The 18,040-nt window shown below is 39.9% G+C and overlaps 1 protein-coding gene across 7 annotated transcripts in view; it reads left to right on the forward strand.

The window, feature by feature from the left end:
• FRMPD4 (FERM and PDZ domain containing 4) overlaps nt 1-18,040 on the forward strand; it is a 466,579-nt gene that overhangs the window by 379,770 nt on the left and 68,769 nt on the right. For all 7 annotated transcript variants that reach the window (XM_030572864.1, XM_030572808.1, XM_030572828.1 and 4 more), the window contains one exon: nt 2,381-2,483. In XM_030572864.1, the coding sequence (XP_030428724.1) occupies nt 2,381-2,483 (103 nt within the window). The remainder of the gene's footprint in view (nt 1-2,380; nt 2,484-18,040) is intronic.

Genomic DNA, 18,040 nt, shown 5'->3' on the forward strand with positions numbered 1-18,040 from the left:
CTGGCAGCTCTTCCACCTCCTGCCTCCCCTCCATTTTCCGGCCTGGAGCTAGGGCAAACCGGGGCCTCGGCGCAGAGGCTGGTCTCCGATACTGGCGCCTTCCTCCCCTGGTGGTCTGAGAAAGTTCTTGGGCTGCTAAGTGCCTCTCCACAAGAGCAACTAGATCGTCATAAGAGGAGGGATCATTTTGGCGGACCCACCCCTGTATGTCGGGCAGCAACCCTCTCATGTACCTGTCCAATACCAGGGTTTCTAGTACCTTCTCCAGCCCACGGGCCTTGGGGCAGAGCCACTTCCACGCAAGGTGTATCAAATCAAATAGCTGGGACCTCGGTGGTTTGTCCTCCTGGTACTTCCACTCGTGGAAGCACTGGACCCTTATGGATGGCGTCACGCCTGCCCTCGCCACGATTTCTGCCTTCAGCCGAGGGTAATCCATAGCCGCTTCTGCGGTCATGTTGAAGTAGGCTTTCTGGGCCTCTCCACACAGGAATGGAGCTAGCAGACCTGCCCACTGGTCTTGGGGCCAGGCCTCCCGCAGTGCCATCCTCTCGAACACGAGGAGATACGCCTCTATATCATCATCTGTTGTCATCTTCTGTAAGTAGTTGCTTGCCCGTAGCGGCCAGGTCCCCTGGGCCTCGTGCGTCATCGTGGTCAGGGCCTTCAACTGGTTCACTACCTTGGTCAGGGTGGCTCAATCTTGGGCCGCCTGGCTCATCAGCAGCTGGTTGGTCTCCTGTTGTACCTGTACGGACTCTCGCTGGGCCGCCACCTGTACTTGGGTAGCCTCTTGTTGAGCCGCAGTGGCCTGCATCAACGCCTTCAGTACATCCTCCATTCCCCTCCCCCCAAAATTTTTTTCTCTTTTTTTTTTTTTTTTTTTTTACTTTGCCCTGTGATGGCTTGCCACCGAGCCTTACTCACTAGTACATCCCACTCCTGACGCCACGTGTGGCAAAGTACTTGCCTTTCCTCTGCTAGCTCAGTCCTTCTTAGCCTTGGAGACACAGGCTTGGCCAAAGCAAAAGCCCTTCACAGTCGTGCAGGGTCTGGCTGATCCCTTCTCAGTCAGGCCCTTGTTCTGTTTTCCTCTCCTTCTGGGGAGAGTGCAATCTGCCTTGCAAGAAAAGTTTCAGAGTTCAGCTGCCCCTACTCACTGGCAGCTACTCTACTTCTCTCCTCCCCCCTGCTTCCCTGCCAGGGAGGGTTTAAAAAGATCTCCAGCCATTGGGGCCACCTGAAACGAATTAGCTCCCTGGTAACCCCTGTTCCAGCTGAACCTTATTCCTCCATGGTTAAGCCTTCTGGGACTAATTTCTACCCCTCTCCTAGTAGCTAAGTGTCCTGAGTTTGCCACAGTATAAAGAGCAGTATAAACAAGTCATTGTCTGTATGAAATTTTAGCTTGTACTGACTTCGCTAGTGCTTTTGATGTAGCCTGTTGTAAAACTAGGCAAATATCTAGATGAGGTGAGGTACCCGCTGTAAGACCTCTGCCTTGCACCCCAGGTTGAGAATCACTGCCTTAAACCACTGCTCCTGTATTACACACAGCACTCGAGTTCATTTATAGCAGATGATGATGTCCTCCTTGCTTCTTCAGACTATTAATTCCTAACAGGAGCGTATCTTTTCATGGTCAAAAACCTTGGAAATTCAGTGGCAAATAATTATGTTAATACAAAGTTAAGGCTGAGTAGAGCAAAACTCAATCTTCTGAAAACTAGGAAATGTGCAGTTAAGGTTGCCCATGCAACTGTAACTCTACCCTCTTTCAGCACTGCCACAATATGCCCTAGTAACATGTACCTTTGCTCGGCCAACCCCACAGTTGCTGAAAATGTATAGGCTCTTCACCTCCTTTGATAACCCATTCACACTCACTTACAGGATTGCATCTAACACTGTCAGAGAACAAAAAGGAATTTCGTGGTCAGAAGTTTGAGTTTTGCTCATTTCAACCTTCTACAAGGGGATAATGTACCACCAAGAAATCATAACCTTACATTTGAGTAGAGTTGGAAACCAAAGCTCTAGGCTGTAGCTTTCATATCCGAGCACCTAACATTAGAGTCCTATTGTAATTCCATAGAGGCACTTAAATAAAAGTGGCCTGATTTTTCACCTGAAACTCCCATTGACTTGTTGGGGAAAATCAGGTCTCAGTTATTTAAGTGCCTAAATATAATTTTAAGAGCCTAACATCAGGCACTGTGGTATGTACATTTAGGTTGTTAGCTTTCCAGTGAGGGTGTATTATCAGCAAAGTGCTTTAGACCTCCAAGCCAAACCATATGTAATACCTGCACAGTAGAGGAGACTGTTCATGGGTTTATAATGGTCTACTAACCCCTGCTTATTTCTCACTTTTCTCCAGGTGGCCCCTCTGAAGGAAAACTTATACCAGGAGATCAGATCATAATGATTAATGATGAGCCAGTCAGCACTGCTCCAAGGGAGAGAGTCATTGACCTTGTCAGGTAGTTGATGCCTTCGTCCTACCAAATAAACCATGAGCCCAGTGGTTTACTGCCAGTACAGTCACTTGATAATGTGGCATTCTTGCCTTCTCAGAGAAGAGAAAGTGGAAAATAATGTTACTGAGCTTATAACAAATGTTGATGGAATTGTGTATTACTGACGGGAAACTTCCTTACATCTATACTGCGGAAGTATGAATAAATGTGAAAAAATATATTAAAGCACCTCCAAAAGAGTTGGTGGTTGAAGGACAGGTTACCTTGACGATTAAAGGTTGTTTCATATGCAGAGCTTGAAAAACCCACTCGTCTGGTTGCTTGGGTAAGGGAAATGTTGGAACAGTTTGGCCAGTTGACTGGGACAGGGTACGGAGAATCTGGCATTTTTGGCGTCTTCCCTGAGGGTTGGGTTGTGGGGACAATCCTTAGAGCAGAGTAGGCCAGGTGGTTGCTGCTTTACACTGTTTTTCAGGACAGTAGTGGAGTGGGACTAAAGAGGGAACAGAGTAGCCTAGGATATGGGGCTATCTTACCTTCAGGGTTGGGGAACGCAGGAAGAGGTGAGCCTGTGAGTGGATAGGTGCATATATGTGTCTGTGGGGAGGAGGGGGAGCGGCTTTTGGGTAGTGCATGCTTGAGTGGACAGCATATGAGTTTGTGTGAGTAAGTGTGTGTTGGGTGGGTGAGTGTGAGGAATGAGGGAGATAAATTATAAAAAGTACAAGACAGAGGGAGAAGGAGGGAAAGAAGTTAGAGAACAGAAGACAAAGTAGGAAAAGAAAGATGAAGTTTATTGTGGGGTGGAGAAAGAGAGAAGGAAAAGAGGGAACAACACACAAAGATGCAACGTGATGTATAACAGTGGGAAAAAAGTGAAGTGAAGCCATAGAGATGAAAGAAAGCATAACAAAACTCAGGAGCTGGAGTAAGTTAGAGTATGTTTTAACAAGTTTATTAAATAGAAAGTTGATTGGCAAAAAATATAGTACCCAGTTGTTTTAAACTTCAGAGGCATGACTCTTAGAGGGCAGTGTGTTATATGTATTTTTTTCACTTGGACTAGTACGCTTTTTTCTTGGGCTACCTGGTGTCAGGAAAACTTCAGGATATGATTGTATACATTTTTTGGCTGATAGGTTAAATGGAGGGTCCTTCTCTCCAAATCTGGCAACCACCAATGTTGAAAGTAAATTGCCTGTGACACTTTTCTAAAAGAGTCAGTTCTGAATTTCAATTTATGAACTTCTACAACAGCTGTGATTCTCTGGGATGATGCAGATCACAATACATAGGATGAAGCGCATGAGAGTTGAGGACAAAGTGTTCTCTGTCAAGGGAATCTGGCTGTGCAATAAAACAGGAGACTGTGTGACTCAAAAGTTTACCATCTTTAGGAAATGCTGCATACCTTCCTTTTCAAAAATTATTTTCTGCTATAGCAAGAAAGATACGTCAAGGTTCCTTCCCCACTCTGAACTTTAGGGTACAGATGTGGGGATCTGCATGAACACCTCTAAGCTTAATTACTAACTTAGATTTAGTACCACTGCCACCATCCAGAATTTCAGTGTCTGGATCACTCCCTGTCCCCCCAAAACCTTCCCCTCCCTGGGTAGCCTTGAGAGACTCCTTCACCAATTCCCTAGTGAGTCCAGATCCAATCCCTTGGATCTAAAAACAAGGAAAAATCAATCAGGTATTAAGAAAAGGCTTTTAATTGAAGAAAAGAAAGGTAAAAGAAAACCCTCTGGGAGAGATTAGCATACCAGCTACTCTCTCAGACAACAGATTCAAAACACAGAGGATGTTCCCCTGGGCACAAATTTAGTTACACAAAAAAAAAATACCCAATTTGATTCTATCTCTATTTGCATAAGACAGGTTAGAAAGAAACAAACATAAACCTATTTATTCCTTTCTAAAACTTACTGCTCTGATAAGAGGCCGGTTCCTTGATCTTTTTCACTCTGGCTGAAACTGAAAACTCTAAACAAAAGAAAAACTTCCCTCCTTCCTTTTGAAACATCTTGTTCCCCCAGTGGTTCCTCTAGTCAGGTGTTAGCTAGGCTAGGTGAATTTTTTTATCCCTTTACAGGTAAAAGAGGCATTAACCCTTAACCATCTGTTTATGACAGATACGCACAACAGTGACATGACAACTTTGAAAAATAAAAGAAAATAAAAAACTGTAACAAACAACTGAACCAACCAATAAAAACAAAATTCATAAAGCAGAGATTTAGCCCCAAAAAGTGTTAAAGTCTCTATTGGGTCCATTTAGGAGCTTTGCTATTGCTTAATTTTATGTGGAAGCACTCCGATATTACAGTGATGGGTGGCAGTATGAAACAGATAAGATAGTTTTATGTAGCATAAAGGCATCCCAAAGAAGTTTCAATGACCAGTTAAATACTATCATGTTGTAGTATATATGCTTTTCCTGATTGTTTCGGATGTATAACACATAAGTCCCATTATCGACAGTGGGATACAGCCCCAACTCCCTCCCCTGTTTCAGTAATTTACAGTAATAGGAAAAATAGACTGTCTAATTAGGATTGAGGCAAATTAGGAGGTCCCTCTGTGAAGAGAAGTTGAGAAGCTGATCCATGTTGAATGTGAAAGTAGTACTCTTTGATCATATTGACTCCTTAGATAGTGTCTTGGCTATGCTACTGTAAACAATCCTTTAAGTGTTGTTGAATTCCATCTTTTCATGGTGCTTTCCTTGTAGTTGAATTGTATCACTGCTCTCTACATGTGCCTGTCTCTGGGACTTTGTCAGAAATTGCTTTTTCTTTGAGTTTCACAAAGGGCTGTATTAGCAGTATGTACATCATTCCGCATAAAGAGCTTATCATCATTTCAACAGTGACATCTGGAATGATTAGACAAGGCCTGCAGTCACCACATCATGACAGAAGCAGTTCACTGCACCAGTACAGTAGTGCATCGCTTTCATATCTTATCTAACCCAAGGTCATTCTTGGGTCGGACACATTCATATCTTTGAAAGCTACACTTTGTCTCAGTTTGCAGCGCAGACAGAGGAAATTTTGAAATCTTGTTTTTTGACTGGTAGGCATATGTCTGCAGTCAGTGATGGGTAAGCTCTCTTCCCAGAGAAGGATATATATTAAAAAGATATAACCGCATAATATTGCAGGGGAGGGGGAATGGCGAGGGGATGCATGACCTTATTGTATACTGCAGATCAGGTGTAAGAACTGCTTAGCATTAGCTATGTGAAAGTTGCTTCTATCCAACCCTGCCAGGAAGCTTAGTGCAAAACCAAGAAAGGATTTGCTTTTATAGTTGTAGAGAATGGAAGAAAAAAATCAGTCTCATTTGAAAATATAGCCGTCTTGTGCCAAATATAGAGGAAAGCTTTAAAAGTATTTTTACACAACGATAAAAGGTTTTAAACTGAAATATGGGCAGGACTCAATGTTTCAAACAAAAGTATATAAAAATTAGAGTTGTCGAGCCAAGTCTTGAATATTATATCAGAGTATAGATTCTGTTTAATTTCTAATTGCATGCTAATCAAAATCAAGTAAATGTAATGGGGAAATATCTTTGTGAGGACAGTATTGTTTTAGAAGAGAACATCAAAATGGGGATATTGATTAAATGTAACTTTAAATTCAAAGAAAGAAAAGATTTATACTTCAGAATCCACACCAAAAAATGGTATCTGAATTGTGATGAAATTATATAGCTGTCTTTCCCCATTCTGCCATTAGAACAAACCACTTTCCCAACCAGTAAATTTGCAGTATTTGTTTCCTCAAAATTGCCAGGGGCTACCGTTTTGCTTCAATTGCTTTCCTTTGGACTGGGTGCTATTAGTGCCAAAGCTCCTCGGTAACTTTTTCCTTCCTATGTGATGCAAAACGAGTAGAAAATTATTGCAATATAAGGTGCACCAGTTTTAGTAAATGATGGAGGAGATACACTTGGTAGTATGAAATTTGCACTGTTGCATCACTTTTTCTCTTCATGAAATGTTAATATGTTATTACATCACTTGGGGGTCATTTTAGAATTGGTTACATTAAAACAGGCCGGTTGTAAAAATTTTAACCTTCCCATAAACTGCGTAACTCTGCACTGATGCAACATCTGGGTAGTTAAGAGGTTTCTCGTCAGAGACACAGTAAAGGATTTTTTTGTTTATTTGTTTTTAAGTAGTCTGTAAATTGAGGAATACTACTGCTAGGCTGTGAGGTCTGGAGATTAGCAAGGATACATATTATATAATAATGAACTGTGTCTGTAGTTTATTCTCATCCATCTCATTTTCCTTGATTCTTGCTTTACTAGTAACATTTAATTAAAGTCCAGGTCATCACTGAAACCCATAGTCGCAGAGATATTGGTAATGCATGGTTTGCAATTGTAACATGTAAGCTCTCATTATTTCTGGTAATGTTCAATGGCTTTTGGGCTGTATTCTACTCAGCTGAGCTATTTCAAGGAAGAGACACAGCAGTCATGTTTATAATATTTCCTAAAAAAGACAGGTCACATTTTTATGAATAACTGGTGGCTGCATTTTAAAAGGGATCTCTTCAGGAGCAAATTACGGAAAAATGGGAAAAGGAGATTACTTGAAAACAAGTTCATTTGTAAATGTATCATTAATATCTAGGCAAGGAGTAGGCAAACTGAATACCAAATAAAGTAAGATCTAGTTAAAGAACAGACTGTGCAACATTGTAGCAGTAGCTGCGAGATCTTGTTTTTATTATACATCTGCTACAAATGCTGTGACTCTTAAATTTATCACAGATTAATTAGTTATCTCCCATACTGGGGGATAGCTTTAATGTCAACACAGATTTTTGTGTGTTTGAAGGTGAACTGTGTCAACCTAACCATGTTATATGGTATAGAAATTAATTGCTGACTAAATGCATGAAGATCTTGGAGCTTCTGTAGTATTACATTTCTCAGCAACATTTCTTATTTTTATTAATTAATTTAAAACTTGCATCGCCACAGGTAAACAAGTCAATATAGCCAACTCAGTTTTATCACGGTTAGGTAAATATTTTTTAATGAGTCATTTGTTTCCTAATGTAATGTATATGTATGTAAGGGATGTGTGTGTGTATTATGTATGTATCTAATGTAAATATTTTGAAAATGTTAATATTTAGGACGTATGTGTGTTTTATATGTATGCACATATATTTTATATACACATACACTCATTCTAAGATTAGCAAATTAAAGTATTTTTACTTAACAATATGTTTTAATTACGTTTACAGTGTCTGTGACCCAAGGCACCCCTATACTCACATCCTACACGCTACTGCAATAATATTTGTTCAAAATATGCCTTCTGAGGTATCATTTGAAAACTAACAACACAATGGAATATATGTAACAACAATTTCATTGTGAAATATATGTAACAACATTATGTGTACAGATATAAACTCTCTCTCTCTCTGTAATATTACTAGGACATGTTTAAGACCAGACAGCCTAACATAGGTGAAGGTAATAACAGGTTTGCCCTAGACAAAGCAATGAGTTTTTACCTCAATTGCTTATTAGCAGTAAACAAAGCCATCAAGCTAAACTAGCTGGGTTTATACTGAACTCCAGAGACAGAGATTTAACATGTCTTATGCATGCCAGCAGGGCCACCCAGAAAGGGGAGCAAGAGGGGCAATTTTCCCTGGGACCCGCAGGGGCCCTGCGAACCCTAGTCCGGTGGCGGTCCGAGTCTTCAGCACCGGGGGGGCCCTTCAGTGCTGCCGAAGACCTGGAGTGACTCAAGGGCCCTCCGCCGCCGAAATGCCCTGCAAACCCTGGCCCAGTGGTGGTCCAGGTCTTCGGTGGCATTTCAGCGGCGGGCGACCCTTCAGTTGCTCTGGGTCTTCAGCGACATTTTGGTGGCGAAGGGCCCTTCAGTGCTGCCGAAGATGCAGAGCTAATTTGATGGTGTCAAGTTTGCAGATTAATTCCAGTTCTGCAGTTTCCCATTGAAGTCTGTTTTTGAAGGTTTTTTTATTGAAGAATGGCCACTTTTAAGCCTGTTATTGAATGTGTCTACCTTTATTTTTTTACTTGATATCATTTAATCCATGCTGTTTAATAAACTTGTTTTGCTATCATTATAAATCATCAGTATTAGGTAAATTCCATAAAGTCTATGCTTCTAGTAAGCTGACAGGTTGGAGAGGCAGAGACCCTACTACTTTTTCTGTGAGGATCTTGTGAGAGGGACAAGTACCTACAATAGGACAATTTTGGGGCTAATTCAGGGCTGGAAGGATTTTAAGGTTAGCCTGCGTTTGGATAACCTGGTTGCAGGGCCGGCTCCAGACACCAGCCTACCAAGCACGTGCTTGGGGCGGCACCTTGGGACGGGGCAGCATTTGGGGTTTGGTTTTGGTTTTTTTTGGTTTGACCGGGCGGCACTGGGGGGAGGTGGGGACTTGGACAGCTTGGCGGGGGCGGGCTTCAACAGCACGGTGCTCAGGGGGGCGGGGACTTGGGCGACGCGACGCTTGGGGGACGGGGTGACATGACACTCGGGTGGCGGGGCGGTGCTCTTTGTTTTTGCTTGGAGCAGCAAAAATGTTAGAGCCGGCCCTGCCTGGTTGTGCAAAGCCAGGGTGAGTCTTGTCAACTGTTAGCAAGCTGTTGGGACCAGAGCTGTGAACTAAAGCTACACAGCCACAAGACACCCAGAATTACTAGGCAGACCTTAATGCCTTATTGGCCTGGCTGAACCCAAAGTGTCACAGTGACACATAAACATTTTCAACCAATATAGCAAACTCCACCTCTGCCAATTAAAAATAAGTTTGGCTATTAAAGGATTTGATAACAGCATTCTTTGCTTTAATAGCACTGTAAATGTAAAAATTCTCTCCTTTTATTAAAGTAGGCCTCTAGTTCTTTCCATAAATAGTCTGTTTTTCTCTATTGCAAAACTCACTCATAAATCATTGTTTCTAGTTTCAGTTGTGTTTTCTTGGGGGTATTTTTCTTGGTATTTGGATGTTTTATTACAGGAACATGTATTATTTTCACGTTAGAAAAAAAGATGGGGTCTCTGAGACTAATTTACTGCTGTAATAACAGTATTTCAGTTTTTGCAGTATTCCACAAAAAGACTAATTGCAAATTGGAACAACTGAGGATAGTTCAATCCATTATGTGATGTCAGTCCTATTTCATATTTAAGAGAAGTGACTGAAAACCATTTCTGAAGTAACCATTGCCTTGGCAAATTAGCATATCCTGCGGCATAAAGATCTGGAAGATTCTTTCTCTGTAATTTTACAATTTATTTTTCTCTCTATTTTTACAATTAAAGAAGTTGCATATTGAATTTAATCACTACCATGGGATTTAAATACAGGATGCATCTACTCTATCCATCTACCCATAATGGCTAAACATGCACACTGCTGTGGAGTTTCACTTGATAGACTGCATGTACTCGCTTCTTTCTTCAACAACAACATAACAAAGTAAATAAAATCAAATATAGTCAAGTACTACCATATATTTCTCCAAGATATTACATATCGGCCAAGACATTTGAAATCTACTTTTTCCAGTAGATCACATGTATGTTAAGTCAGTATTTCAGTAAACCAGTGCTTGTGGATTATTACTCTAGCCTAGTGTTTGTAAGTATAAGCTATATATATATGTGTCTGCATGATGTTATTGTACTTGCAGCTCAGTTGATAAATCCAATAGCACCAGGTACTACATGTTTTGTTTCAGTGTATGATGTGAACCATCATTGTTCTGAGCCTTTGAGTTTTAGTATTGAACATGTTAGCAAACTCACAAATAGAAGAGGTGAAACCCATTGAAGTCAGTGAGTGTTCTGCCATTGACTTCAAGGGGACAAAGATTTTTACATAATGGGCGCCTTGAGTCAAGTCGACTGAGAATAGAACTGGGAGTCAGAACACTGGGGTTCAATTCCTGACTGACTCTGTGAGATTAGAGAAATCACATAAGCCTCTTGATCATGCTTGCCTCAGTCGGTCATCTGTAAAATGGGTTGAAAAATGGTTACCCACCTTGTTAAAGCTCCTTAAGAGCTAAAGATAGGGAAATCATCTAAAGTATTATTTGTTATTAAAAACTAAGATCAATCATGGAAGTTCTTTTTTTTTTAAATAATTATGTCTGAAAAGAAATGGACACACATTCACACCTACCTTTAAAGAGCAGTAAACTGACCTACCCTATAAAGATTTGGGCACAAGCAGTGAACAAAGTTAAATGCAATAATCAAAATGTTCAGAACATGATCCCTTTATTCCTTTCTTTTTGTAAGTTCTCTTTCAAATGTATCAGGCTGGATATTTTGTAAAACCAGCAAATTGTCAGCAACTAACTCTGACCTTTTCAAAATTCCTGGATTTGATGTGTCATCCAAATGAAGTATTATGCCTCAGGTTACATCATCATGCCATGTTACTCTTTGGAAAGAAGAATTATCGCTGATAAATTTCAGGTCAGCTATTCAGTAACAAATTGCTATATGGTTAGTGAACACTATAGTTAGGACAAGGAGATGTGAAATGGCTGTGCTAAGAGCAAAGAAATTGTGCAAAATGACTTTTTTGGATGGAACCAACAAGGATAGCTTTTATCTTTCCGGTCTGATGGAAACTGACTTACCACTTACCTGAAACTTAGACAAAATTAAATCTTACTGGGAATATGTAAAAATAATAAAATGCCAAAAACTAAGATTAAGGTGCTTTAGAATCAATGTGACAAGCTGAAAGTCTGATTTTTATAGTCTTTCTCTCTCCTTGTTGTGCTTTGATAATATAATCTACATGGTAGTTAATCATGCTTTGGGGACCCCTCAACATGTACATGTAGGTGGGCAAGTTACAACGAAGCATCAGAAGATGGTAGAGTGTCTGATCTCTCTATTGATCAGGATACACTGGCAAGTGAATGACAGACATGGGTGGATTTAAGCAAGTGTAGTTTCTGAAACTATTTTTAGTTCCTTTTTAAAAATGAACTAGTTTTCATGGCAATGGTGTATCTTTAAGGGCCACATTTCCAAAAGTGCACACATTTTTCACACACCCATCTTAATTGCATAATGTGTGCATACAACTCAAGGACTTGCTGCTCACCTGCCTGTGCGTAAAACTCAAACTTTCACATGTGCATCAGGTATTGCATGAATACTTTTTGCTCATGCTTATGAATTTTTTGCTTTACAATCAAAATTAAGGACTTCTCATGCCAATTCTTAGAGCTGGTCCCGAAATTGTTGTAAAAATATTTTCTTGCTTTTCAATGGACATTTTTTTTGCCAAAATTTTCTGACAAGCTCTACCAATTAACCAACCAGCCAGAACCCAGAGAACTGCCAAAAAGGTTAAGCATAGAAAGACAACTTTTTAAAGGTATATAGGTATTTGATTTCAATAAGAGTTAGATGCATAATTACCTTTTAAAAATTTGGACCATAATTGAATTTCAGTGGCCAAAAAGGATGAATTCCCAGTTAAGGCAAATAATAGAAAGGAAAAAGGAGTAGCAAATACAAATGGTCAAAGATAGACTCCTTGTAAGAGAAAAGATTTGCTGAAACCTTCTAAAGGCACTCACCATGGAGTCTGCCAAATATTTGAGGCAGAGAAGACCAGAATCCAACTATGAAAGTTCTATGTTCAGCCGAAACCTGTCTTTATATTGGGAGTGATGATAGACCAGCTCCAGTTGATAATACCCTTTTTTCCATTATTGAAATGTAAGAGAAACCTAATTTGAGCTTGTGCATGTTTTTTTCTTCTTAGTCAGTTTCCAAAGTTGATATTCTCTAGGTATTAGACTTTCCACTTGCACTGACATGTTCCAGCCTCCACTGGACTAGAGGAAGCAGCAGAAGCAGCAATAACAGGGAAACGTTTAGTCGGATTTTATTTCATACGGAGTACGTCCCTCAGGGATTCCGTATTCTTACTTTGTCTTCATATTATACCTTATATAAAATAAGAATTTCAAAAATCAAACCTCAGAGGTGAACCCAAAATGCAATAAAAACGGACAGCTTCTCCCCACAGGCAGGTTTGCTGTACAGTGTGTAGCTAGTAACAGTATGTGATGAAATGTAAACTGTTTTTGTTTGTTCTTGTACTTCTTTCCACAGGCTGGAGGCTCTGAACTATTTTACCTTCTCTGTAACAAAAAATCATTTTAGTCCATTGATTTCACTCTTATTTCCAGTAATTCAGTTTAATTAAACTAGAAGGCTCAGTGAAGTCCAAGTTTGTACTGACCACAGGTCAAAGAATAAAGAACTCAAGAGAGGCAAAATCTTGTCACCTCCTACTGCGAGATGTTACCACAGTATGACATCCACTTTTCTTTTATCTTTTCAGCAGGTCTTCTAGTCAGACCTCAGTGCACAAAAAAGACATCTCTTTTTCTGAGGGGGAAAATAGTACCATTGTCTGAACTTTCTTGTGTTTTTATACTTTACTTACAGAAATAGGAGCCATGAGGCTAAATCCCTGTAGTGAAATTTTCACTTCATGCATTCTGTTTCTCTTCAATGTTTTTTTTCTTCTGCGCATCATTACAATATGTCTGAACTTCACGATTAAAATAAATTGATTTTCCATAGATATCCTAGCTAACAAAGGACTATATTCTCTGCCTGAAACTTTAAGGAGAATAACAACAACTCTTAGTTTTAGAAGACAGCTCAAAATATTAAAACCACTTGATCAATCCGTTTTGCTCTCCAGATACTCCTGAATTCTTTAGCTTATGAACAAATCTGTGCCCTTTTCTGCTTTTTTCACAGTTTTTGAGAATGTTATGTATTTTTAAAGTTGGCCTTTTAGACCAAAAATAGTCTCTCTCCTTCTCCTCACCCATTCCTCTCATGCTCTTTCTCTGAAATTTCCACTTGTATCAAAAGCCTTTGAATTAAATATTGGTACAAATAAATTAGTAGTTTTATTAAGTCATAAGATAATTGAAACTATTTATGAATGTACCATAGCAACCATGATCATATGACATTTTCATTTGAGCGACTGTCCAGCAGACTTGCCAAGGTCAGCAGTAATTCACATAATTGGCACAGAATCAAAGAAGGAAATAAGCTGTATATTGAAACCAGCAAATGGAGGAAAGATAGGCAAGCTCCTTTTAAGCCTTATTTTTCTGGGAGAAAAGAGGCAACATAGTCTCATGTTTAAGTATCTAGGTCATAGTGTATTAGGCATGTTTACAATATGCAAATATCATTTTCAAGACCTTTCTCTATAGAACAAATACTGTATCATAAATATGGTATGTGTGTGTATGTATATATGTATGTATACATGTGTACATACAGAGAGATGGGAACATGACTGTGTGGCATGGCATATAAAGGTTTTATCAGCATAACTTTGGTATACATTCGTTGCTCGTAAGTAGCAAAACCCCACGGTTATGTAGGTTAGCCTAAGTGAGAACTAATTAAGCCTTTTTTGCCACCTCATATCATATGTACTGTGTACATGCCATATATGTGTTACAGGAAAAATTATTTTGTAGACTTTTGAATATTTATTGGATCTATTTTTGTATTCTTTTTCTGATAAAGTCAAGGGCCATAATTAGCATGAGGTCAAATGATCTAAAATTGTTATACATAAAAAATGACAAACTTTGAAATCTGTCATCTTGAACCCTTCCACTGGTAGCAGCACTTGGTGTGTGTCCTGTTGGGAAGCTGAGAATTTCCTCTCTCCAAGGAAGCTTAAACTATTTGATTTATCCAAGAGAATGTTAAGAGGTGACTTGATCACAATCTACAAGTACCTATGTGAGGAAGAGATTTTGGATACTAGATGGTTATTTAATCAAACAGAAAAAGGCATAACAAGATCCAATGTTGGGAAGCATTGGGAAGCTGGAAATTTCCCTTTTCCACTAACATAAAACTCTTATTTCAAATCCAAGTTAGTCATGTATGGAAAATCTGTCTCTGGTCTGGGAATAGGCATTGAGCTGGAATAATTTTGGCAAAAATTCCATATTTTACCTGAGGAGGAAGCAATGTTTCTATGGCAAATTACTTTTCAAAAATGGGATTGAAACTGGGTAGAGGATGTGGCTATTAGAATAAATCCTGGGGCATACTGATTAATGGACAGATGGCAGGTGAGGAAATCAAAGCTGTGTGATAAATTTATCACATGCCTCTGTAGATTTATCAAATGATTATTACCTCCACATGTAGATAGATAGGTAGATTAGATTAGGCTCCTAAATCCATATTAAAATAGCCTGATTTTCAAAGTACTTAGGCCCTCCTGAGATACCATAGAACAGTGGTACCCAACCTTTTCGTGTAGCGGGCGCCAGACGAAGGACCATGGCGGCGGTGTAGCATCCGCCGAAATGCCACCCAATTTCTGCAGCATTTCGGCGGTGACACCTCTCGATGATGCTGCTTGCCCCCACGGTGGGGATCCCTACCATAGAATATATCTATCCATGCGACTGCACTTTATGTTCACAAAGAGCTTCCTATTCTATAATCATAACTTTTGCTTATTAGGTTAAATAGATGAGTGCACAAATGGACGCAAATCATAACAAAAATACAAATTACAATGGGTTTCTTAAAAACCTTAAATCATTCAGTGACTAATTTTTAAATTTTGGTTTAGAATATTGCAGTGTTATAGATGCATAAATGTAGGGATTAATTTACCTTTTGAAGTCTGACAGGTTTCAGAGTGGTAGCCATGTTAGTCTGTATCAGCAAAAAGAATGAGGAGCACTTGTGGCACCTCAGAGACTAACAAATTTATTTGGGCATAAGCTCTCGTGGCTATTATCAGCAGGAGAAAAAAACTTTTGTAGTGATAATCAGGATGGCCCATTTCCAACAGTGGACAAGAAGGTGTGAGTAACAGTAGGGGAAAAATTAGCACGGGGAAATAATTTTACTTTGTGTAATGACCCATCCACTCCCAGTCTTTATTCAAGCCTAATTTAATGGTGTCCAGTTTGCAAATCAATTCCAATTGTGCAGTTTCTCGTTAGTCTGTTTTTGAAGTTTTTTTGTTGGAGAATTGCAACTTTTAGGTCTCCACTAAAACCTCTCCAGCGCATCATTAAGGATCTACAACCTATCCTGAAGGACGATCCCTCGCTCTCACAGATCTTGGGAGACAGGCCAGTCCTCGCATACAGACAGCCCTGAACCTCAAGCAAATACTCACCAGCAACCACACAACAAAAACATTAACCCAGGAAACTATCCCCCGCACCTTTTAATGTCTTGTCTGGACTATCATAGCAGCTGGAGGCTGCCTCCCCCTCATTTTATCTCACTAACAAGTCAGTGTTTCTTATTCCTGCATTCTTTATTACTTCATCACACAAATGCGGGGACACAGCAACGGTAGCCCAGGAGGGTTGGGGAAGCAGGGAAGCAACGGTGGGGTTGTTGCAGGGGCACCCCCTAGAATGGCATGTAGCTCATCATTTCTGCAGGATCTGACACAGAGTGGCTGTGCTCTCTAGTACACTGGTTCTCTAGCACACTTGCCCCGTATTCTAGGCAGGACTGACTCTATTTTTAGAACAACATAAAGGAGGGAATGACCCTGGGGGTCATTCCTATTTTTGTCTTTGCGCCCCCAGCCGACCTCAGCCAGGAGCACCCATGACAGCAGCAGACGGTACAGAACGACTGATAACCGTCATCTCATCACCAATTTACAATGGCATGGCAAACGATACAGAACAACTGATAACTGTCTCTGCTATCTTGCAAAGGCAAATGAATGCTGCTGTGTAGCGCTGCAGTACCGCCTCTGTTAGCAACATCCAGTAGCCATACGGTGACAGTAAAAAAAAAAAGCTGAACAGGCTCCATGGTTGCCGTGCTATGGCATCTGCCAGGGCAATCCAGGGGAAAAGGGCGCGAAATGATTGTCTGCCGTTACTTTCACGGAGGAAGGAATGAGTGACGACATTTACCCAGAATCACCCGCGACACAGTTTTTGCACCATCATATATTGAGGTCTCAACCCAGAATTCCAATGGGCGGGGGAGACTGTGGGAACTATGGGATAGCGACCCACAGCACAATGCTCCAGAAATCGACACTAGCCTCGGACCGTGGACACACACCACCGAATTAATGTGCTTAGTGTGGCCGCGTGCACTGGACTTTATACAATCTGTTTTACAAAACCGGTTTATGTAAAATCGGAATAATCCTGTAGTGTAGACATACCCTAACAAAACACTCCAGTGAAGAAAGCAAAAAATATTCAAAATTGACCATTTTTGTAACTTAAACATCATTTAATCTGCTAACAAAATGGCTCAAGAATTTGTAGGTGACTTGATGCCATCTGTACATCCTAGGACAGATCCTTTAAGGAAAAAATGTATTTTAACATTCTATTTATTGATTTTAAGTGTGTGAACAATAGAAATTCCTAACCATAAAAATACTAAAATACGTATTATTGTGTGTGCCATGTTATATACTAGATCCATGCAATCCTTTTCTATCTAACAATAAATGCTCCCTTCCCCAAGGGATTGTAAAAGGAAATGTTTGACAAACATATTTATAAAGGGACCGTAAAAGAGAGCAAAGCCACATGGCTTGTGCACCAACCCTCAGTTTACTTAGGACAAGTATAGTATAATAGTTCTCCAGCAAAATGGGCCTGATCCAAGGCAGTTGAAGTGAGTGGAACTCATTTAATTGATTTCAGTGGAATTTGGATCAGCCCTTATGCGAAATGCCTCACAGATTAATTATAACAGCAGTATATCTACCCTGCTGGTTTATAGCACGCACGGGGATAAAATAAAAATGTAACACATTTTTTAAGGAGATGTTTATTCATATTGATCCTAAAAGATACATAACTTTATGATAAAGCATCATCCCAAAGGCCAGCCATTCTGACCATTGCAGATCCATTTCCCATCAATATACCTAATCCTAGCAAGCAGGTGTGTGATCTCCTCATATGGGTGCCTACTGGAAGTACAATATACCGACAGATGAAAATGGAAGGTATTCCAAGGAAGCTAAACCCATTTTTCCCTGCTATATATACTATATTGATAGTATAAAATGCAAAACTAAACAATGTTTGCATATTCTGAATGTGATATGTTCTATGAATGTTTATAAATCAAAATAAATAATAATTTTAAGTAAACAATTGTAGAAAGGTGACTTTACCTAAATAGTGTCTTGCAAACACACTCTCTCCATTTTTTGCTTCTCTTTGTCCTGCTTCCACATCAACACCTCCAGTCATTGGTTCTACAGAGTGTATTGTGTACTCAACGGTGGTGCTAATGTGTGTTGCCCAACAGCACTCTTCCATTTTGGTTTTCACCAATGATTGGTGATGTAATTTTTGAGTGGCAGCAGGGAGTAAGCTCTCTTTCCATGCCACCTTCTTCTGTCTCCCCAATCAATTTGCTAAGGCTGCCCTAAGCTGATGGACAGATACACCAACCAGGAAAGGTGTATTAAAAAAAA

This window comes from Gopherus evgoodei, chromosome 1 (assembly GCF_007399415.2).
Source record: "Gopherus evgoodei ecotype Sinaloan lineage chromosome 1, rGopEvg1_v1.p, whole genome shotgun sequence".
Taxonomy (NCBI): domain Eukaryota; kingdom Metazoa; phylum Chordata; order Testudines; family Testudinidae; genus Gopherus; species Gopherus evgoodei.